This window comes from Pipistrellus hanaki (assembly GCF_964339955.1).
Source record: "Pipistrellus hanaki genome assembly, chromosome: 10".
In the NCBI taxonomy this organism is placed as follows: Eukaryota; Metazoa; Chordata; class Mammalia; order Chiroptera; family Vespertilionidae; genus Pipistrellus; species Pipistrellus hanaki.
Window position 1 is genome coordinate 8,294,899 of NC_140512.1, and position 22,791 is coordinate 8,317,689.

At 46.8% G+C, this 22,791-nt stretch overlaps 1 protein-coding gene across 1 annotated transcript in view; it reads left to right on the forward strand.

Moving 5' to 3' along the window:
* CHN2 (chimerin 2) overlaps nucleotides 1-20,087 on the forward strand; it is a 208,895-nt gene extending 188,808 nt beyond the window's left edge. Inside the window, exons 7-13 of the mRNA XM_084896988.1 lie at nucleotides 2,533-2,610; nucleotides 8,296-8,380; nucleotides 12,346-12,519; nucleotides 13,067-13,144; nucleotides 15,729-15,866; nucleotides 17,350-17,455; nucleotides 18,061-20,087. Of these exons, the coding sequence (XP_084753114.1) occupies nucleotides 2,533-2,610; nucleotides 8,296-8,380; nucleotides 12,346-12,519; nucleotides 13,067-13,144; nucleotides 15,729-15,866; nucleotides 17,350-17,455; nucleotides 18,061-18,232 (831 nt within the window). The 3' untranslated portion in view covers nucleotides 18,233-20,087. The remainder of the gene's footprint in view (nucleotides 1-2,532; nucleotides 2,611-8,295; nucleotides 8,381-12,345; nucleotides 12,520-13,066; nucleotides 13,145-15,728; nucleotides 15,867-17,349; nucleotides 17,456-18,060) is intronic.
* The last annotated feature ends 2,704 nt before the right edge of the window (nucleotides 20,088-22,791 follow it).

Below are 22,791 nucleotides of genomic sequence, written 5' to 3' on the forward strand. Positions count from 1 at the left end.
CCCCTACTAGATGATAGAAAGTGATAAGCACAAAAGAGAAAAGTGTGGGGAAACCCAGTGGGACTTCAGAGGAAAGAGCTTGCCTTCGGTGAGGAGGTGAGAGAAGTCTTTTTGGAGAAGGGGGCACTTTAGTTAGGATGTGAATGCCTGTGAAAATGTAGACATGTTGAAATGATGCTGGAATGTGCTACTGAGGTGAGAAGTTGAGTATTTAGGAGAAGAGGTTTGGTAGGATTTGTGGAAGGTGGGGAGGGAGATAGATGATCTGGGTAGATTGGGGCAGTCCAGGGCACAGGTAAGTCATGGAGAATCATTGGCATCTTCTGAGCACGTGGAGCAGTGAGTGGACTAAGAAGGTTGTTGTGCCATATGTGCAGGTGGACCGGAGGATGTGAAGGGTCAGAGACATTGCGGGGCAACATGGTAAGGAGGGGAGGACTTTGCCAATACTTCAGATAAAGCATTTGGTGGGACAGGATGGTGGATGTGGCAACACAGGCTTACTAAGGCCCAGGACTTGGTGTTCAGGGGCTTGAGTAATGGACACACATGTTCTGGGTTCTAGTCCTGCCTCAGCCACTTAAACCAGCTACATGTTCTTGGGAAAATTGCATCACCTCTCAGTGCCTTGATGTCTTTATCTGAACAGTGAGAATAAAAGTCATTTCCTCATACACATGAGCTGAAATTAAATGAGCAAGTGCACACAACACATTCTAAAGATCATCCGGCACAATATAAGTCATTCTGCTCCGTAGCTCATTAGAAACACTGGCTGTCGTTGAAGGTCACAAGAGGATGAAATGGGAGAGTTCACCTTTGAACCGAGCTGGAATGAGCGTGATGGCCAGGAATAAAGACTTACATTGGAAATGATTGATCTTTTGTTATTTTCTGCGAAGCTGCTTGGAGGGGCTGGAACAGAGCCATGTTGCAGTAGAGGAAGGGTTGAAATCCATGGGCCATCCATCCATGTAATGGTCCAGCCGTCTATGTTCTTCTCGCTTTCTAGCTGCAAAGGCATTGATTTTATTGCCTGGCATTAAACTTTGCCAACAGATCAGGACTTCTCCCAAGATGTAATGATTTCCTCACTTCTGTTAGTGGCAAGATAGATCAGGGACCAACAAACCAAACCATGGTCCCAAGAGAGACAGTCAAACAGGTGATGCTCTTTGAAGAGCAAGGAAGGCTTTAGGCTGTGCACTCACAGAATGAAAAGGAAGATGTTTTATTTCAAGGAAAAGCAACTATGATGTTTTGGTTTGGGTTAAGGAATGTAGTCTGTGTGGGTTGGGGGGGCGGGGGGTTGCCTGTAGTTCGCGGGGAGAAGAGAGACTGGGGTTATCCTGGAGCAGACATCCTACCTCTTGTTTTGAAATTCTGGCTGTAGACTCACAGCTGAAATGCTGTGCCTTCTTCCTGGCCCCATGCACTGCTCAGACTGCTCTAATTGAAGGTGTGGATGTGAATGGAAAGTGGACTTTCAAATACTGGAGCAGATTTTTGAGAGAGAGAGAGAGAGACTCTCAAGCTTGATCCCAAATGATGAAACAATCATCAGGGTTTAAAGGTTTAAAGTTCAGCCCAGAATGGGATTCAGAGCCCCAAAATAATTGGATGCAGCCTCAGGCTTTAAACATCAGAGCTAGTAGTGTGTGTGAGGTGTGTATGCATGTGTAAGTGTGCGTGCATGAGTGTATGTAAGTGTGTAAGTGAGTGTGTGTGAATGTCTGTTTGAGTGTGTATGTGAGTGTTTGTGTGTGAGTGAATGTCTATGTGTGTGTGAATGTCTATGTGTGAGTGTGTGTGTGTGTGAATGTGTGAATGTATGAGTATGTCTATGTGTGAGTGTTTGTGTATGAGTGTGTGTGTGAATGTCTATGTGCGAATGTGTGTGAGTGTACATGTGAGAGTGTGAGTGTGTGTGTGGTGTGTGTGTGTGAGAGAGAGAGAGAGAGAGAGAGAGAGAGAGTGTGTGTGTGTGTGTGTGTGTATGAAATGTGCTAGCAAGCAGGAGAGGTCTCTCCTTGGCAGCGTGCTTGGCCCCAGGAATAGAGCTGCCTGCCCCGGCCTCCTCCATTGATTGCTCAGTGGCTGACTGGCTGCAGCATCTGGGGGTTGCTGTGCACATGAATGTGCTATTGTTCCAGGCACACGTCGGCCTTAAGAAATAGCACAACACAGGCCGGTCCTTATTCAGAGGCAGAGCCCGCTCCATCCCTCAACCCGGCCCTTCCAGGTCACATGCCTGAGGCCACTGCAGACGGGACAGAGGCAGCTGCCTCAAATCCACTGCCTGACGTTAGCCACCGCTTCCCAAACCTGCCAGCCCCCGCTTCCCTGCTCCCCGGGGGCCACACGATGTTCTCCCAGGAGCTGTGGCTGGAGAATGAGAAGAAGTGTGCGGTGGTCCGGAAGCCTAGGCCGGGCAGGAAGCGGCAGGAGCTGCTGGCCGCGGCCTGGGGGGTGAAGGTGGGCGTGAAGGGCGGCTTCCTCTGGCCCCCTCTCAAACTGTTTGCCTGTCCGCAGATCTCCTCCCTGGTCAGGAGGGCCGCCCTCACACACAACGACAACCACTTCAACTATGAGAAGACACACAACTTCAAGGTAAGCCGACCTCTGCGTTCTTTCTTCTGCTCTGGGACAGGACAGCGTGTGGTTTCCATCGGGCCTCTGATGAGTGGCAGCTGGAAGCTAAAGCATCATAATGGTGATGGCGGGAGAGCGACCACCCGTGCTTCCCACACATAGCTGCTTGCTTTGGATCTGACCTCACGGGCAGCCTCAGAAAGCCTGTGCTTGATACGGATGCCTGCAAACACCTCTGTGCACCTTCACTGAGTCCCGCAGGCTTGGACCCATTGCCATGTGCAGGGAGGGAAGAACGGAGCATGCCCAGTCGGTGGCCTTTGAGACCTGGGGTCCCTGGCAAGGCTTTTCCACGCAGGGTAGACGGGAGAATGGTGCTGTCTCCGAGCTAGCGGGCACAGTGGCCCGTTTCACAGTCTGTGTTTTGTCTTTTGTCGTCCCTCCTCTGGTCTGTGAGTAGACAGCTGTGACAGCGAGCGATGACGGGGATACCGTCCAGTCGCTTCTGTGTGTCCTCTGCGTGCGGGCAGCACCCGGCCGCCTCCCCAGCTCCCCGGGGTCCAGCCTTGATCCCGTTCCCCAGACCAAACAAGAAGATGCAGAGAGTCGGTGGGAGTGACAGGGGGTTTTCCCACGTGTGTTTACAAACCAGGAGCACTGCTATCTGCGTTCCAGAGAGGCCCTGGTAGACACGGCCTGCCGTCAGAAAATGATGGCTGGTTTCCTTTGCCCCAGAGGGATTTCCAAGAAGGACTGCGAGGGCAGGGGTGGGGGGTGGGGGTGCCAGACTGCCCTGCCTGCCTGCCATGCTTTTCGGTGCATGAGAGCTGGGTGTCCTTGGAGGCTATGCCCCAGCAAAGGGGTTGATGATTGGAGGTTGGAGAGCGTGGATACTTAGGGTGAAAGAGACAGGAGCAGCTAATTATGAGTTGCTTTTTATTAAGTCTCCTTTCGTTTAGGGCCAGCAGCCTGGTGGCTGTTGGAACCAGCACAGCCCTTTGTGGGAGCTGGCCAGGGAAAGCTATTCTGTTCTGCTTTCTAGTCCTTCCTAAGGACAAATGTGTGTCTATTAAAATCTGCATTTGGTTGCTGTGGTCCGTTCACTGTGCTTCTGTTTTTGGAAAGCGAGCGGCTGGGCATTTGCATGCCGTAATGGAACCGGGGACTGGAATAGTGCAGCCCTCCGCATTTAGCGTGAGGGGGGAATTGCATTACAGGGCTCTGACATTTCTCCCTCCACCGCAGAGTGACAGGTCTAATTTTGGCTATAAAAGCTTTTATGGCTTTTTTCTTTTTTCCTTTCCTGTTTTCTATCTTAACCTTCATTGATGTTTTTGCCTTAAGAAGGAATCTTCCTGATGTTGGGCAGATATCCTGATCCTTTGCATCTTGTGGATACACTGCCATGGGTGGGAGGGTGGATCTTCTTGGGCTTGCTTTCCCTTCCTCTTGAAAATCCCAGTTCTTCTGGCTTTTGGAGACAATTGGAGTTATGCCTTATACGGTATGTGTTTGTATGGGACAGCTTCTCTCCCTGTGTCTGTCTGTCTCTCTCTCTCTCTCTCTCTCTCTCTCTCTCTCTCTCTCTCTATATATATATATATATATATATATATATATATATATACACACACACACACACACACACACACACACACTGAGTGGCCAGGTTATTATGATCTCTGAATATATAATAATCTGGCCACTCAGTGTATATCCTACATAATAAAAGGCGAATATGCAAGTTGTCCCCCAACCAGGAGTTCAACCAGCAGGCAGGCTGGCCAACCACCCAACCACCCATGTCCCCTCCCCCTGGCCAGGTTGGCTGGACCCCACCCATGCACAAATTCATACACCGGGCCTGAGCTATATAAATTCACATATACACACTGCATTCAGAGATCATAATAATCTGACCACTCAGTGTATATAGCCTGTATGAAAAACATCATGAGCATAGATAGTTGACTGATACTTTCAAAACTAATTTCAGTGTTTTAGCCTTAAGTCTATGAATGGGAAATGGCATTTAAAACAAAAAGATCAGAGTCTTATTTTCCTAAATAGTTCTGTTGGCGACTAGTTCAATGTCAATTGCTTATCACGCAAAAACTCCAACAGCTTTTTAAATGTTCGCTTGAAAAGTCAGTCTCTGTTCCACATGACCTCTTACAGCCACAGAGAGATGTCAAAGCAGGGAGCAGGCCCGTTGTCAGAGAGGATGCTTGAGCCAGACAGGAGCAGTTCTCTTCCTCGTTTAAATGGCGTCTTTGAGATGCAGCCGGCCCTTGAGGCGCTGTGTCAGTGGTAGTGGCTTCAATGGTACTGCCAGTGCCACTGTCCTTAGTGAGTGGCTGGAGTTGGAGCGGTGGTTCCCTCTGTCACTTCTTTCCCCTCCCACCCTCCATCCTCATCAGCCTCTCTTCACCTCCCCCATCCTCCCTCTCCCCCCCCCCCCCCCCCCAGCCTTGTCTTTGGAAAAACCTTCTAAATCCAGGGTTTTTTAGTAACAGGCCACTGAAGAGAGCTGAAGAAGGTAAGTTGCTATCGAAGGCCCTTGCCATCTGCTTGGAATTAGCGTAAAATTAGGATGTAGAACACAAACGTTTTATTTATGTTGACTTCTCATAGGGTTTATCCTGAAACTCCCTTCACTTGTAATTGGGATGTCACTGGCAGGCTCTCTGTGTGTGGCACAAAGTAAGTGCTCAGTGAAAGGAACAAGCCATCACAGAGTCGTGCTGAGCAGCAAATAAGCCGCGCTAGACCCTGTCAGGACTCTGGTCTAGAGGCTTCCTAGCAGAGGTTCCCATCTGCCAGCCAATCTTAATGCCTCGCCCACAGGATTTTTTTGCCCCGTCAAGTCTGTTTGCCCAGCTAAAAAGCAGACAACTCACTCCCCACCCACAGGTGCCTCGTCCTGCGTTAGCACCTGTGTTAGTTGTGCTGCGTCCTTCCCCACAAGTGGTCCTTGCCAGGGTCACCAGACTGTGCCAGGGAGACGGAGACTGTGTCAAGGGGCGTCAGGCCAGCTCTCTTCCCTTAAGGCTGTAGGGCCTGGCTGTGCAGTGCTGCTCGGTTCATACATGGGGAGCTGGAGGTGGCACGCACATGCCCAGTTACTCCTCTTGTCCCCGCTGCCTTTGTGCTGACTCTCCAGAGCAGCCCTGTCCAGACAGAAGTTCGGTGGTTGCCCACCTTACCTTTCATGTCCCCCACTATTGATAGATGGGGCGCCCAGCAGCACCCTGTCATCACGGTGCGCCCCTGCCCTGTGCTCCTGCACACAGGCCTCCTGCCCATCAGGTGCCGGGACAGGACCGGTTCGGAGGCTGAGGGTGTCCGGGGGTGACGGCACCACCACCCACCTTGGATTTGGGGGTTCATGTACAGCTTCTGGGCCCATGAGGGGCTTTCCTTCCGCTCAGTCTGGTGGTCACTTGCTCTGGGATGAGCCACGTTTGCCTCCCAGATGCCCACCCCTCTCTCCCCGTCCTCCTTGATCTCATAAACGTGCACAGCCCTTCGTCCCCAGCCTCTGCCTGCCTCACGGGGCCACAGGTGGAAATCGGCTTAAGCCATGGCTGTGGGTTTTGTCCTGTTCCTTTTGTTTAGTCATCAGAAAGGGCTGTTTGGGCAGAAACAAGTCTGGAACAACTGGGAGGAAAGGCACACTTCATCGCCTTGAATGTAAACCGAGGGACTTGCCCTGAGGCCAGCATACGTGGGCTTGGAAATTGTGACTGGATGAGGAAAATACGGTGTCTGCTCCCACAGTGCTGTGCAGAAGAGCCACTGTTTCATCTGCCTCCTAAGGGAGCCTGACCCCACCATTATAATTCCTTTTTTCAAGTTCTAGAACCCCTGGAAGCTGGCATAAGCTAAATTCGAGGCTATGGTGCAGGAGGGGCTCCTAGACCCCCAGGGACTACTCAGAACTCAGGAGGTAGGACGCAGGAACTAGGACTGTGCCCGAACCCAGCTTCTCCTTCTCCCCCCTGTCCCTCCCTCCCAGCTTCTTCTTCTCCTCCTCTCCCCCCCTCCCCCCACGCCATTGCTCTCTGCTCTCTGGGCATCAGCCTCATTGATCTCTCCTACAACCTGGGCTGAGCTGATTATACCCTGAGCAGCACCTGCCTTGACCCATGGAAGCATACGTGTTAGGATACCAGCAGGGATCACTGCCTTCCAGCCCCCCAGATGTGAGACAGATGACCCCCTGCTCACTGACACAGTGCCAGGTCAGGGATACTTCCTCAGCTCAGAGCTTCTCCTCCACAATTCCTCTTGCTCTTGTTTTCACGAAATGGCCATTCCTGCGCCCTTTGTCCAACATCCCTTATCTCCTGCCTATCATTGTCTTCTGTTTGGTGTGGTTTCTGAATTCCAGGCAGACCAGGCCCAGTATAATAGCCTTGGGCAGACATTCTTCCTGTCTAGGGTATTTTCTTCCTGTCTGGGGTATTTTCAGTTCTGCCCAAAAGTTTGTAAAATGTTCTCTCTTCTCTCTCTCTCTCTCTCTCTCTCTCTCTCTCTCTCTCTCTCTCTCTCTCTCTCTCTCTCTCTTTCTGAAAAGATATTCTTGAAAATCAATAAACTTCAGCAAATGGAAAAAGCCCATTAGTGACTTTTCAAGATATGGGTGTTTTGTTGGAACGGTGGACATAATAACGCCACTGGAAATAACATGGGTTCAGAGAGTGTCCCAGCATGCACATGTAGGCTGCTATTCAAAGAGTGTCCTCGTGGGCCCAGAAGAAAACCCAGCGCTCTGTCAGCCATGAAAATAAACAGTGGTCCATCACAAAGGGGGAAGCAGGCAGTGGGCCTAGAATAATGTTGAACTAACTGACGCTCCCCTCCGCCCCTTTCTGTTTGATCTCTGGGGAATGTGTGGACACACGGAGCTAGTTGCTATTCCAAAGTGCCTGCCTGCATTTGTTTGGCTAGAACCGTGGTCGGCAAACTGTGGCTCGCGAGCCACATGCGGCTCTTTGGCCCCTCTAGTGTGGCTCTTCCACAAAATACCACGGCCTGGGCGAGTCTATTTTGAAGAAGTGGTGTTAGGAGTAGTTTAAGTTTAAAAATTGTGGCTCTCCAAAGAAATTACAATCGCTGTACTGTTGATATTCGGCTCTGTTGACTAATGAGTTTGCCGACCACTCGGCTCTGGAAATGAGATCGCAGGCAGTGGGGATATATTGACGGGAAAGGATGTTGGGAATTATGGGTGAGGCTAATCAGCATTAAATATAATTTTGATAAGTTTAATTATTTTTTTAAATATTGGCAAAAAGGGAATTTTCAGAAAATCTATGAGTAGCGTATCGTATTATTTCCTGAGCATTGAGTCAGCTCGGGCCATCTTGGGTTTGTATACACCGTGCCTTGTTTGGGTGGTGAGAGTCTCATTCTTTAGCTGATGCCATGGCCCTATAATCTTACTATTTTTCCTCATTCCTTTCAGACTCTGGCCCTGGGCATGGTAGATCCATGTAGGATGTCCAAAGATCAAAGCACATCTCTGTTCTCTCTGGTCCATTTGCAACCTCTGCCTCACTGGAGAGAATAGGCCCAGCGAGGGATGCTCACTCCCTCTAAGACCTTTGTGTCTTGACTTCCTTCATTTGTTGCATAACTGAGGCCATCTGCCCCCGAACGAATGAATTTTCTGATGCTCTTCTTCTTTTTGGATCACAGGTCCACACATTCCGAGGCCCGCACTGGTGTGAATACTGTGCCAACTTCATGTGGGGGCTCATCGCCCAAGGGGTCCGGTGCTCAGGTAAACACAGGATTTTCTTTATCCTTCTTCCATTTCTATAAAGTGCCACCATGTTGAGCTGGAGGACCACTCTCCAGAGCTGGGAAATAGGCCCAGATTAGCTCAAAAAAATCTAGCTTTCTGGAAGTTCGAGGCATCCTTCTATGTATTTACTAGAGTGGATATAAGACAAGAAAAATGCAAGTGGATACACTTCTGTAGGCATCTACCTGCCTCTCCAAATAGGCAGGATTCCTTACAAGAAAATGAAATTAATTCCAGTGGAATCACACAGATAGAAAAACCACATTTCTTTGTTATCCCCACTTTACTACAAAAGAAAGGGCATAAAAATAATACCAGAGAACATTGATCACATACCAGGCACCGAGCTAATAAGCATTTTCTAGCCAAGACCGGTTTGGCTCAATGGATAGAGCGTCGGCTTGGGGACTGAAAGGTCCCGGGTTCGATTCCGGTCAAGGGCATGTACCTTGGTTGAGGGCATATCCCCAGTAGGGGGTGTGCAAGAGGCGGCTGATCGATGACTCTCTCTCATCGTTGTTTCTAGCTCTCTGTCTCTCTCTCTTCCTCTCTATACAAAATCAATAAAATATTTTTTTAAAAAAGCATTTTCTATTTATCATGCCAAGTAGCCTCACCAACAGATCTTGGGGGAGATGCAATTATTCTCCCCATTAAATAGATGAAGAAACGGAGGCTTACAGATGATTATTAATTGCCCGTGGCCACATACTAAGCAGTGAAACATTGATTTGGCGCCGGAGCCCATGCTCAGATTTTTTCTGCCTTCAGATAACAATGAGACCTTGATTTGATATCACATAGTTTCAGAGCGTTTTGAAACCCTAGGTGTTTTTCTACCTAGACCTGGACGCACACACCCATTGCTAACAGCACACAACACATCTTGTTAAGATACATCTAACAAAAGATAGCGAAGTGTTGCCAAGTTAATGTGTGATTGGTCTTCCTAAGTCATCTTGCCGTGCTTTTTCTGGCAAGAAGTTCGGGTTGGAGCAAGAGCAGCCTCCTGTGATATATCGATTGGGTTTCCACCAACACAGAGACTGATATTTTCCTTGCTAGGGTGAGATTTAAAAACAGAATTCTTATGAAGCATTTAAAATAAAATAAGGTAATGACACTATGTTACGATGATCTGTTGTTGCCCCATACTGCCTGTTTAGGCTCACAGGATCATGGGATTTTAAATCCTTTCTCTGCTTGCAAGAGGCAATCTTAGCTTCTTGCAGTGCAGACACAACAGTCACCGGGGGTGGTGCCTGGAGGGTTCAGGTAGATGCTCCTGTATGTCTGTTAGCTCTGCCTGTCCCCGCCCCGCATCCATGAGGCAAGCAGTAACCATAGGCTCAAAGCAGTCTTTCCAGAAATGGCACAGATACTCCCATTAACACAGAAGACTCAGCGAGAGCTGCAAAGCACCTCCCAGCTGAACCCCTAAGCAAAGGGGTGGACTCTCTCAAGGACTCAGTGGCATTAATTCAGCCTGCCTGCTTATACCCACTAAACATATCCCTAACTGCTGGTAGTATCCAATTTCAGCAAGAAATGCATCCAAAGTCAACACTAGGAAAACAAAACTCTGGGATTCAGATTAGCTTTGAACAGCAAATTTCTCTGGGATGAGAGGGTGTTTCTCTCCAGTGGCCACCTATAGCCTCATACTTCCCCTGAGCAGCAGGGAACCTGCAAACTGATCACGAGAGGATAAAAGAGTGATCCTTGCCGCTCAACGCTCCATAGTTTACACATTTTAAACATTTTAAAATGAAACACATTTCATTTTCAGCTTATGGAAATGTATTTGTTTGCAAACCCTGAATATTTTTATATTTGTTATAAAACATCTTCATTTTAATAAATTGTCTGGACTTAATTCTACATAAACACTGTTGCTTCAGATATTGACACGAAGTATATAAGGAAATTAAGAATAGAGTTATGATGTCAGCCAGCCTTTCCACTTCTGGCTATCTGCCCCATAGAGCTGAGACCAGCCACTCAAACAGGTCTTTGCACACCCGTGTTTAGGGCAGCATTTTTCACAGTTGCCAGAAGATAGCAGTGGCCCAGCTCTGGGTGAATGGATAAACAAGGTGAGGTCTATCCATACAATGGAATATTACAGGAAATCCTGTCATATGAATGGACCTGGAGGACATTGTGCTGAGTGAAATAAGCCAGTCAGAAAAGGACAAATACCGTATGATTCCACTTATATGAGACAACTAAAGTAGACACATTCAGAGTCAGAAAGTAGAACATGGTTGCCAGGGGCCAGGGAAGAAGGGTCTGAGGAATTCATATTTAATGAATACAGAATTTCCATTTGGGAAAGTGAAGAATATTTTGGAGATGGATGGTGGTGATGTTGACACACAATGTAAAGGTGCTTAAGACCACTGAACTGTACACTTAGAAATGGTTAAAACTGTGGGTTTTGTGTATTTTATCTTTTACCCTCGTTTTTCCAAATGGTTTCAAATGACGTTTGTAAAGATATAGTAAAAATAATGAAATAACTTAAGAACAGCTAAGCAGGTATCCTTGTGTTTTCTATCACCGTATTTGCGGTTTCCTTGATTGAATTCTCACGTAGTGTCCATCACACCCCAGCCTTTACATATATTAGCTTCTCTGATCCTCATGATAACCCTACGAGTAGATCTATTTTATCCTCATTTTATAAAAGAGGAGTCAAGCAAGAAGACCAACCAATTCTATTTAGTTCAGTTGGCCAAAATCTGCATCTACCAAGTAGATTTATCAAAGTATTATTGAGGTTCACTTGAGCTTTGGTGACTTTCTCATGTTGATGAAGCTGAAATCAATGAGAATGGTTTTACCTTTGGAAGGAGGGCAGGCAGGCCGAGAGAACTTGCCCGGTAAACATTACATAAAGATCATCTAGTGATTTTCAAAAATAGTTTTTGATGATTTTACAAAAGTTTAGATCCTCTCAAATCCTTGATGTGGTTCTGTGCTTTTTCTGTAAAGCCGCTGATTCTAGTATTTGTCATATGCATCATATAAATATCTTAGAATAGAGTACATCATTATTATTGTTTTTCTTTATACCTAGAAAGACAAGTAATATTAGAAGGCATTTTGAATAAGCAGCACATCAACTGTGAACAACTTCAACATTAATTTTTTATTTTCCAGCGTATACACTGGGCTCTGTTATTGTTTGAGAAATTCCATCAGTGGATCCCAACTGCTCGCGAGGCTTTGCTATGCTCACAATGTGTTCAGTGAACTCGAAAGCCCCTTTTCAGCTTTGGATCTTGATATGAGCTTTATAAATCATTACTTTCATCATCACATTTCATGGCATTGTCCTGCATTGTCAGCCCTCGGTACTCCCACTGCTGTCCAGTGAGGCGCCATTTCCCCTCGCAGGTGTCAAAATAAGGCAAGTGGCAGGAACATGGCCTGCCCACTGCCCATGAGGAGGAAGAGAGTGGAAACTGTGGGCGCCTCTCCAGAAAGGGGTTCCCAGAGAGAGTAATCTTGTCTCCCACAAGAGGAGCATCGAGGACTTAAGAGAAACGACCGAGCAAAAGGCCTACAGGCCCACTATGCGCCAGGACTAGCTCTGAGACTCCACACCCAAAAGCTCACATGTGGCCACAAAGGTCCCAGGCCCGAAAGGGAAAGACACATGCAAACCATCTGGTAATGACCAGGACTGTCCCAGTGAGATTAGTCCAGCAGCAGGGAAAGCTGCACGAGAAAAAAATGAATTATGTAAGCGTTGCCCGAACCCATTCAGATTTCACACCCATTGGATGGAGAGGATCACCTCTGAGTGGGGTGGACGCTGCAGGGAGATACAGCAAACCTGTGGCTGTTTTCTCCCTTTGTTTTCAGTAACGTGTCATTTGTGCTGGGCTTTGACCAAAGGACAGGGCAGGCTAACGTGGCTTCTTTGTTTGCAGACTGCGGGCTGAACGTGCACAAGCAGTGCTCCAAGCACGTTCCCAACGACTGTCAGCCGGATCTCAAGAGGATCAAGAAGGTGTACTGCTGTGACCTCACCACGCTGGTGAAGGCGCACAACGCCCAGCGGCCCATGGTGGTGGACATATGCATTCGGGAGATCGAAGCAAGAGGTTTGCAAAAGGCTCCTTCATAGAAGGATTTGATTCTTACTGTTGCCAAGGAAACTTCCTTAGAATCGTTAAGTGGACTCTGCACTGTTGATGTAGGAAAAAAAATGGTCTGCATAGGCTCACGCGCCACATGCGTGCACCCCCACACGCAAACTAAACCAAGTTCCGTTTCATTCATAAGCTCTTCATGTGTGAAGCGCTCCCATGTGTGCATTCAGCACGTGCTTGCTGAGCACTTATCATGAGCTACACATGGAAGATATAAAAGGCACATTTATTTGAAGGTTATAAAATTAAGTTAATCATAGGTAAACATGTAACGTATTGTCATATTTGTGACTAAATATAAAAGCTATAAATTTGTGTTCATTTTTAAATTTCCAATGACAGTTGACATTCATTACGTCATTGGTTTCAGGCTTACAGCATAGTGATTAGACATTTTTATACCTTACAAAGTGATAGCACACAGCGCAGACAGGAAATGAGAGTGGTTCTTAGATGTTGCTGGAAGTTGGCTAAAGTCTCCCTGTCTCTTTTTTAACAGGATTGAAGTCGGAAGGTCTTTACAGGGTCTCCGGGTTCACCGAACATATCGAAGATGTCAAAATGGCATTTGATAGAGGTGGGCTTGCGCCTTCTTTTTTATTTAATCCTCACCTGAGGATACAGTGGTGCCTCGCATAACGAGCGCCTCGCACAACGAACTTTGGACAGGTTTTTCATGAAACCATCGGCCAAAAAGCAGAAAATGGATGAAGATGTGCAAGATTCGGTAGACTCTACTTAGTCTGTCTTAAAATTTAAAAAATGTGTGTTGTTTTTTTTTTAAATTATGTTTTTAGATGTATCTAAATAAAAATATGTCATCTTAGCATATTTTTTTATGTCATCTTAGCATATTTTATGCTACAGAACGAATTATTTTTTTTAACATGTATTGTTATGGGAAAACGCGTTTCACATAACGAACTTTTTGCATAGCAAGCTTGCTCCTGGAACGAATTAAGTTCGTTGTGTGAGGCACCACTGTATTTTTCCCGTTGATCTTTAAAGAGCGAGTGGAATAGAGAGAGGAGGGAGAGCAAAGGGAGAGAGAGAGAGAGAAAGAGAGAGAGAGAGAGAAACATCAATGTGAGATAAATGCATCAATTGGTAGACTCCCTTATGACCCCTGACCAGGCTGGGGATCCAATCTCACAACTACTAGTAAGGTACATGCCCTTGACCAGAAATGGAACCTATGACCCTTCAGTCCATGGGCTGACACTATAACCACTGAGCAAAACTGGCCATAGCATGAGCTGGAAAGCCAGCTGACTTTTTAGGGCCTGTCTTTGGGAACCAGATTTTATTCATGCTGAGACTGGGGTTTCAGGGTTACTGAGAGCTGTTCTTCAGGAAGCCGAGGAGTAATGGTTTACAAATCTGCTCGTTCTCTGCCTCTCTGGGGAGTACTTTTATTAAGTGTGGACAAGTGACCACACAAGGAAGTGAGTTTAAAATACTCCTCGAATGAATGGGCAGCCAACATTTGGTGCCATTAAATTCTGGTGTTGGTTGCCCAACACTTACAGTTACTCTCCTGGCACCAGGATATCCTCTGTCTCCCCATCTCAGGATCCTGTTGACTCTTCTCCTTCTCCCGAAGCTCCAAACAAGAGAGAAGGGAGGGAGTGAATTTGGGGAAGCCAGTGGAAGTTCAGGAGGTAACTCCTTTTGTTCCTTATGACTGTGTCATATGTTCTCCAGGCCATGTGACACAGCCATAAGGGAACTTTTTAAAAATTCCGATCACCATGGCCCATTCTGGGGACTCATTCAGAAAGCTGGGTGAGCCCAAACTTCTGTATTTCTAATGAATAATCCAATGAATACTGGTGCAGCCAGGGGAGGGATGGAACCTAACATGCTAGCTAGAACCTCCACTCTCTAGAACAGTATCCACAGTCTCTGATGACCTGGCCGTCCTGCCTGTTCAAGCTCATGGCCAGTTCCTCCTCCCTGTTCACTTTGCACCCCAGCATCACGGAAATCCGCCTTACCGTTTCCACGGACAAGCCCCTCGGCCCACGTTGCTCTGTCCGTCTATAATGCGCTCACATCTCTGCCTGGAAACACTTCCCACTCATGGGGTGTCAGCTTGTCCTTCCTCTTTCCTGAATCCTCCCTGACCAGCGCCCCACGCTGACCTACAGTTCCACTTCCTTTCCTGTGCCCCCTCCCTGTGTCCACATGCCTCCAGCACAGCAGTCCTCCAGGCTCCTTGCAGCTGGTGAGTGGCATGCCTGACTCCCGATCTGACTAGAGCAGTTAAAGGGAGAGTGTGCCTTGTCCTCTTTGGCTCACTGGGGCCTAAGAGTGCCTGGCACACGGCAGATTCTCAATACGTGTTTGTAAAATATGTAAATGGGACCGTGCGGCATATCTGCTACACTCTCACTGATTTCTGTGCATCGGCTTCTTTTATCCTTAGAACCAGATTTGCTCAAAAGTTTGTTCTTTCAATGCTCTGTATAAAAGAAAACACAAATAGTCTCTCAATAAAACAGATTTTATTCAAAAACATATTCTAATATGTGCCAATTAAATTGGACTGATGGTTCCTAAGGGTAAAACAAAAAGTCAAAAATTTCTTGAGAGTGATTGTAAAAATGGTAAGAAATATAATATTGCCTAGACATGAGAGAAGGTCAGGGTTTCCCAAAATAAAGTTTTAGGGACCAGGAGGAAGAATCAAGCTAAAAGAATCTTCAGTGACCTGGAAAGAGACAATAGAAACCAAAGATATTCAACAGTTAGTTTGTGTATATAATCTTCAAATCCAAGTTCAAAAAATACTGGTGGAACTATTTAAGAAGTTCTTGATTTTTTTTTAATCACACATTTGGCTGTTACTGTATTCTATTATGAATCTGGATACAATCCAGAATATGAATTTTGGGCTAAATGTCTACTTAGCAAATTACCATGAGCTGGGGCCCAAATAACCATTCAAGTCTATTTCACTACCCTTTCTGGCTACCCTAAACCCTCAGGCCCAAAATCCCTCTCACCAAATTCCTTGGCGTGACTCCCTGCACCTCAGCGCGATTGGAAGCAGTCAGCTGAGACTTGTAAGGGAGCATTCGTTGGATTTTATTTTCCTTCCTGGGCATGCTTTAACTTGGTAAAATCAGCTCCTAATTAATTAATTGATTGTTTTTCAGATGGTGAAAAGGTAGACATATCTGCCAACCTCTACCCAGACATAAACATCATCACTGGAGCCCTTAAACTGTATTTCAGAGACTTACCCATTCCTGTCATCACCTACGATACCTATTCCAAATTTATAGAAGCAGCCAGTAAGTACTGAGTACTAATTTTTCATTTGTATCAAATGTTTAAGTACAATGCTTTTGAATTCAAGAGCAATCAAACTCGGAGCTGTGTACATTATTGCCTGAGCGGCTTGCACCAGGACAACGCGGCTGAGCTGAAGCCGCATGCTGGCCAGCTGTCTCTGCCCATCAGCCCACCTGTGCAGACCTATTCTGTTAGATGTTGAAAGCAAGAATGTGTCTGCGGTAGAAAAATTAGGTGTTCTTCAATGAGGACTAGAGATCAACTGCTTTCATCATCGGGTAGAATGCTATTGCTAATCGATTATAATCATACCCCAGGTTTTCCCCATTGATGCTGTTCAGAATTAACAATAGGCCAGTGCTATGCTAGGAACTCTCACCAGTGTTCTCTAGTTTTATCTTATCAACCTGATGAAGCCAATATTACAATCCCATTTTACAGAGGAGGAGAGCAGGCTCACAGGTATGGGAATGGAGCACCGCCTTGGTCGTCCATCAGCTCCTGGTTGCTCACTCTGTTGTTGGCACTCTGGCCCACTGTTGTTGAGAGAGAGGATCGCAGTGGTGAAGGGGGCAGAGGGGAGGTAGGGGGTCTACACTTTGCCTTGGAACATGGTGAGAAAGGGATTCAGATGCTGGGGTGCACGGCATAGATGCCAAGCCCGTTTTGAAGACGTTTTATAAAAACGTATCATCTTGAGGTGTGTGCTACTGAGCATGTAATGGGTCAGGGATCCGTGCACTTTGCAGAGGAGCTGAGGCCCTGCTTGCTGGCGGGAGTGTCCTTCCTTCCCGGGTCCTGGTGGCCTGAGTAGAGAAGGTTGCAGCAGCGGGGTCCCCTTCGTCACAGGAGGGATGACGTGAGAGCTTCCTGTGGGTGGCTGCCAGAGACCTAAAACTCGGAGCTCGCGTGCTTCCTCCCATGGTCATGTGCCTCGTATCCACTTCCGAACCTGGACTGCACACCAGGTTCACCGTGCCAACGCTCTGGTGAACAGCGCCACTCATGCAGGCTGAGGTGCCTTGCTCATGGGCAGGCGCCCTTGCCAGTTATAAAGCTGCTCAGTTCTGGAAGCTGCCAGGAAGGACTTAATTAGACAACTTTAAGGGAACGCTACCAAGTGAGGTCTGGTGTAAATTAAAGCTTGTGGTGGTGATAATTCCAGCAGATCCACCATTGAGAAGAAGCTGGGCAAAGCCCCGTCTGTGGGGGCGCCAACTGTAAGCATCCGCAGGCTGCAGACTCCGGGAAGGCCAGCTCTGCCCCCCACCCAGTGGGCATGCAATACCCACATGGTGCCCACCCTCAAACCCTTTCTGGAACGAGACAGGACACAAACAAATTCGTTACCTTCCATGAAATGTTGCCTGAAGGTGCATGAACTTATTAGACTTCCCCTCCACCTGTAGCCTAACTTGTTACACCTCTGCCAACTCGAATGCCGAGGGCTGCACTGACATTCCTCCTGTGTGACCCTCACAGAAATCGCCAATGCGGACGAGAGGCTGGAAGCCGTCCACGAGGTGTTGATGCTGCTGCCTCCCGCCCACTACGAGACCCTGCGGTACCTGATGATCCACCTGAAGAAGTAAGCTCAGGCCTCCTACCGCCTCCCCCGTGAACCCCGCCTAGGTTAACCCTTCCGTGCACTGCGGGTCAGCTAGCAGTCCGCCCCTTCCCACCGCATTCCCCCAATGACACTTTCACGGTCCTCCAGGAGGGGGGACTGATTTTCTGGTTTTAAAGTTTGTGTCTATATAGACTCCCTTCGCAACTCACTTGCACTGAGCCAATGTCCGTAATTGAAAAAGAACAATTAGAAAATGATCTTTTTAAAAACACTTTTCTGTCCTTTTCATTCTTTTTTAAAAATATATTTTATTGATTTTTTACAGAGAGGAAGAGAGAGGGATAGTTAGAAATATCGATGAGAGAGAATCATCGATCAGCTGCCTCTTGCACACACCCCACTGGGGATGTGCCCGCAACCAAGGTACATGCCCTTGACCGGAATCAAACCTGGGACCTTTCAGTCCGCAGGCCGACGCTCTATCCATTGAGTCAAACCGGTTTTGGCGTCCTTCTCATTCTTAATTTTTTGTTTGCAGTGTTCCAAACCAGAGAAGTTCTTGCATGAAAGTATGTGCACATGTTGAATGTCTCTGTGTCTCTGTGTCTGTGTGTGCCTTGCAGGGTGACTATGAATGAAAAGGACAATTTCATGAATGCAGAGAACCTGGGGATCGTGTTCGGGCCCACCCTGATGAGGCCCCCGGAGGACAGCATGCTCACCACCCTCCATGACATGCGGTACCAAAAGCTGATTGTGCAGATTCTAATAGAAAACGAAGATGTGTTGTTTTAGCCCGCCGGGGAAACGGGCTGCATGGAAGTTCAGAAGGCTCCAGGGATAAAAACGCTTCTTACACTTGGTTTGTTTTCCAAACAAGTGACAGCGTTTCCTGGGCCGCAGCAGATGGCCCCGTCGGTTCCTGTGTCTCATAGACACTCGCTTCCTCCACATGAGAACTGCACAGGCGAGGAGGAGAAGACCCTCCCGGGCCTTCGCCGTGCCTCCGATGTATGTCTGTTTTGCTGGAAGAGTGATTAATAAATCTTTCTTTAACTTATTAAAAAAAAAAAAAAAAACCAATGTAGACCTTTCTACTTCAGGTTTATCAGTAATAAAAGGGAACTTCATCCAGAGAGGTACTTGATACAGTTAAACATTTTCCACTTACGAAAAGAAAAAGACGATTCTATATGTTAAATGTTAAATGAGACTTATATTGTAAAATGGATTTTTATTTTAGCTGCAAGAATGTTCCTTTATTTTAGCAAATAGAACTCAATGCAGTGCATTGATTATCGCCCTGTGTACCTTGTCCTGCCTTGGTGCTGTGGTCCCTGGGGGAGTTTCCCATGAATGCAGTATTATCTTGACATACCTCCGTCCTGATCAGTGCTTTCCGGCGAAACTTCACCTGCCGCCTGTGTCCCTGCTTTGGATCCTTTCTGCCGTGAAGCACTGGCATTGTGCTATCGTAGGGTATATGTTTATAGCAATTGTAAGAATAGTCTGGAACCGTGGTCGGCAAACTGCGGCTCTCGAGCCACATGCAGCTCTTTGGCCCCTTAAGTATTTAGCAAAGGCCAGCTTAGGAGGACCCTAATGAAGTTAATAACAATGTACCTACCTATATAGTTTAAGTTTAAAAAATTTGGCTCTCAAAAGAAATTTCAATCCTTGTACTGTTGATATTTGGCTCTGTTGACTGATGGGTTTGCTGACCACTGGTCTGGAACATCCACAAACCTTCTTCCCATAAGAATGTCCTAAAGTCTCAAAGTCTGTTTGGAATTGGTCGTGGTCTTTCCATGTCATGTATGCAGACCCCATACATGCAGCATGCGGTCATTTTACATCAGGTCGTTTGGCCACCCTGGTTGCATCTGGGCTGCATAAAACGTTAGCACTTTTTTCCCCCCTTTTCTTTGCAGGCCAGCACTCACAGTTCATCTGTTCATGCCAAATTGTATTTTTGCCACATTTCTGCATTTATGAAAAGCGCATCTGCAGGATAATTGCTGATTTTCTTTTCATTCTTGTTTTATAAACAAGCCTATTTTTCAAAGTAAGAATGAATGAGTTTGGTTTCCATGAATATCTGTTCCTCTTTGATCCAAGTAGCTCTGTATGGGTAATAATTTAATAGGGTTTTATTACTACGGTTCTGGTTGGATCTATTTATCTTAGCATGAGCTTTTCACACCAAGATTTCTATATTTTGTAACATAGGGGAAATATTTAAAACATCAAAAACTGTATATCTCGATTCTCGCCCCCCGACTCCCCCCTTCAGTCTTTTCCTCCGATTGTCTGAGATGATTTATGCAATTACTCACCTGTGTTGTTTTGGGGTGACCAGGAGAAAATTACTGTGATAAGGGGGTTGGAAGGAGGAGGCAGCAGCGTGATCGCTGGGCAAGTCCCCGGATGGACTCCTGGACACAAGAGGTAGAAAGCACTTCTGCTAGGTCCCTGCTATCCCGGCTCCTCCCAACTGTACCGATTGGTTTGTTGTAGCTGATGTACTTCTTGATACTGTCAAAAATTATCTGGAAATGGTTTTATTTTGTGAAGTGGACAATACTTTGTAATTTATGATCATGTAAATGGAAGGAAAGGAATTAAATGCATTCAATTCTTCTGTCTATCATTTTGGGGTGTGCGTAAGAAATCCGTAAGTGGGAAGTGGCGGGGATGGAAGTAGACAGAATATTCTGTGAACGTGGTTCCCAGCTGAATTTTGGCAGTAAAGTTTCTGTTCTCACCAAACACAAACATCCTATGGAGTACCCCGCTCGCTGCCCCCTCCCTCACCAGCTTCCCCCTGCAGAGCCTGCTTGAGATGAAATCCCAGGGGCCCATCATTCCCTGAGAGATAGCACCTTTACAGCCAATCACTCCAGGCCACTTGCTGGAGAACAGAACAAAAGTTTTGGAGCCAGAAAGAGTCAGGTTCAAATCCCAGCTCTGCCTGTTATCCGAAGCATGCGTAGGATCTTGGGAATGAATTTGCTTACCTGAAAAACTGGGGGAAATGTTCTGAGTGCGATGTCTTGGGTGAAGCGATGATCTGGAGTAATTAGTAACGGTTGTTTCCTGTTATCATTATTTTAAGAGCGATGGCTTAGAAGGAGAAAGGATAGAACATGGAGGAGGGGAAGGAAGAAGACTAAGATGAGAAGGATTTGGCCCAGCTTAAATCCCTGTCCAGGTAATCACAGGGGTATGATAACAGGGCTCTCTGATGTGTAACGAGGTTCATTTGACTCCCTTTCTTGAACAGGATGGCAACACTTGATCCCCTCAAGCTTACTTTCGCCTCAAGCCTGCTCACCCAGGCCTATCTTCCCCGCCATCTGGCAGCCTGGCGTGTCCTCTTACCTGGCTTGAAACTCCTGCCGTTGGGATAACTCTAGCAGTTACATCTGGAGGGAGTCAGCATCGTTTCCAGAAGCCCACTGTTAAATCGTCCACGGATGTGTTGTGGGAGGTGCAACAGGGACAGGTGGGTGGGAAGGACCCTTTTCTTTCTCCCATTAACGTAAGGGCACCTGATGGGGTGCTGGTACAGAAGGCCAAGGGCAGAGCAGAGGTAGGGTGGTGAGGAGAGCATAGGCAAGTATGTGCCATGCAGTTGAAGTCTTGCCTGGGCTGTTCTGACTCCTTGGGCAAACCCAACTGAGCTTACAGATTCCTGAGCCCTATCATCCCCCAAATTTAGACTCAGTCTTTTGGGTTTAAATATGTAAGGACTATTTTATCAGGTACTTATTAATGGGCCAGACTTGAAATCAAGGAAGAGCCTTTCTCATTGAAGGAATGAAAGAATGAGTTTAGTCTGGCTGGACAGAGAAAGCTGGTCATGTTACAGATTTGAGACCCTAATCTAAGGGAGAGGAAAGCTACTAATGTGGTTTTATAAAATAAACTTAATTTTGAAATATTTTAATATTTACAGAAAAGTCACAAAGATACTGCAGTATGTTCCTGCATACTTCTTACCTGTTTCTCCTAATGTTAGTATCTATATATATATATAAAAGCCTAAGCAACCATTACAACTGGACAACCAGACTATTGGCTAGGAACTATGATGTGCACCAACCACCAAAGGGCAGATGCTCAACACAGAAGCTGCCCCCTGGTGGTCAGTGCACTTCCACAGCCAACCTCCCGCAGCTGGCCAACCTCCCATGGTCCCTCCCCGCAGCCAGCCAACCTCATGCAGGCCCTCCCCCCGAGCTGACTGGCCCTGATCAGGATTGCATGAGACAGCCCTGATTGACCCTGGTCACTGGCCTGGCTGAGAGATCCCACCCATATACAAATTTGTGCACCGGATCTCTAGTTTTATATAACCATAGTACATCTATCAAAACCAAGAAACCAACATTGGTCCATTACTCTTAACTCAACTACAGACTTTAGTCAGATTTCATAGGTTTTCTTCCTCTGTTCCAGGATGAAACCCAGGATTCCATGTTGCATTTAACATTCATAGATTTTTAGGGATGGATGACACAGTCTAGATCACATATGTCAAACACAAGGCCCGCGGGCCAAATCCAGCCTGCCAGGCCTTGCAATGTGGCCCGCACCGCGCTGTCAGTTAATGACATTGTCAGTTTATGACTGTTCAGTAAACCATTCGGCCCGCGATTTAGGCTGGATTTTAGATTTTGGCCCCTTCTCTGATTGAGTTTGACACCCCTAGTCTAGATTGTTAAAGGATAACTCACTTGACTATGGATCCACTGGAGAATATGTAGGCAGTAGAAGTGGGAGGCTTATAGAGCAGATGCAGAGAGGCAGTGAGATGCTCCCTATTGTCTCACACAGCTGAGGTCATGTAACCTGGTTTGGGTGGTAGCAATGCATAAATAAATAGGACTGAGTTACATTTAGGAGGTAGAGCTGAAAAGGTTTGGTTGTACATTGAATTAAAGAACCAAGGATGGCTGGGACCGGTTTGGCTCAGTGGATAGAGCGTCGGCCTGCGGACTGAAAGGTCCCGGGTTCGATTCCGGGCAAGGGCATGTGCCTTGGTTGCGGGCACATCCCCGGTGGGGGGTGTGCAGGAGGCAGCTGATCGATGATTCTCTCTCATCGATGTTTCTAACTTTCTATCCCTCTCTCTTCATCTCTGTGAAAAATCAATAATAAAATATAAAAAAAAAAAAAAAAAAAAAAAAAGAACCAAGGATGGCTCCTTAGTTTGATGACTGGCTAATATTTACTGAAATGAACATAAAGAGAAGAGCTAGGGGGGTGGGGAGCAAGGAGGGGATAAGGACACATGTAATACCTTAATCAATAAAGATTAAGAGCTGAGGTGCTTGGAAAGGGGTGGAAGA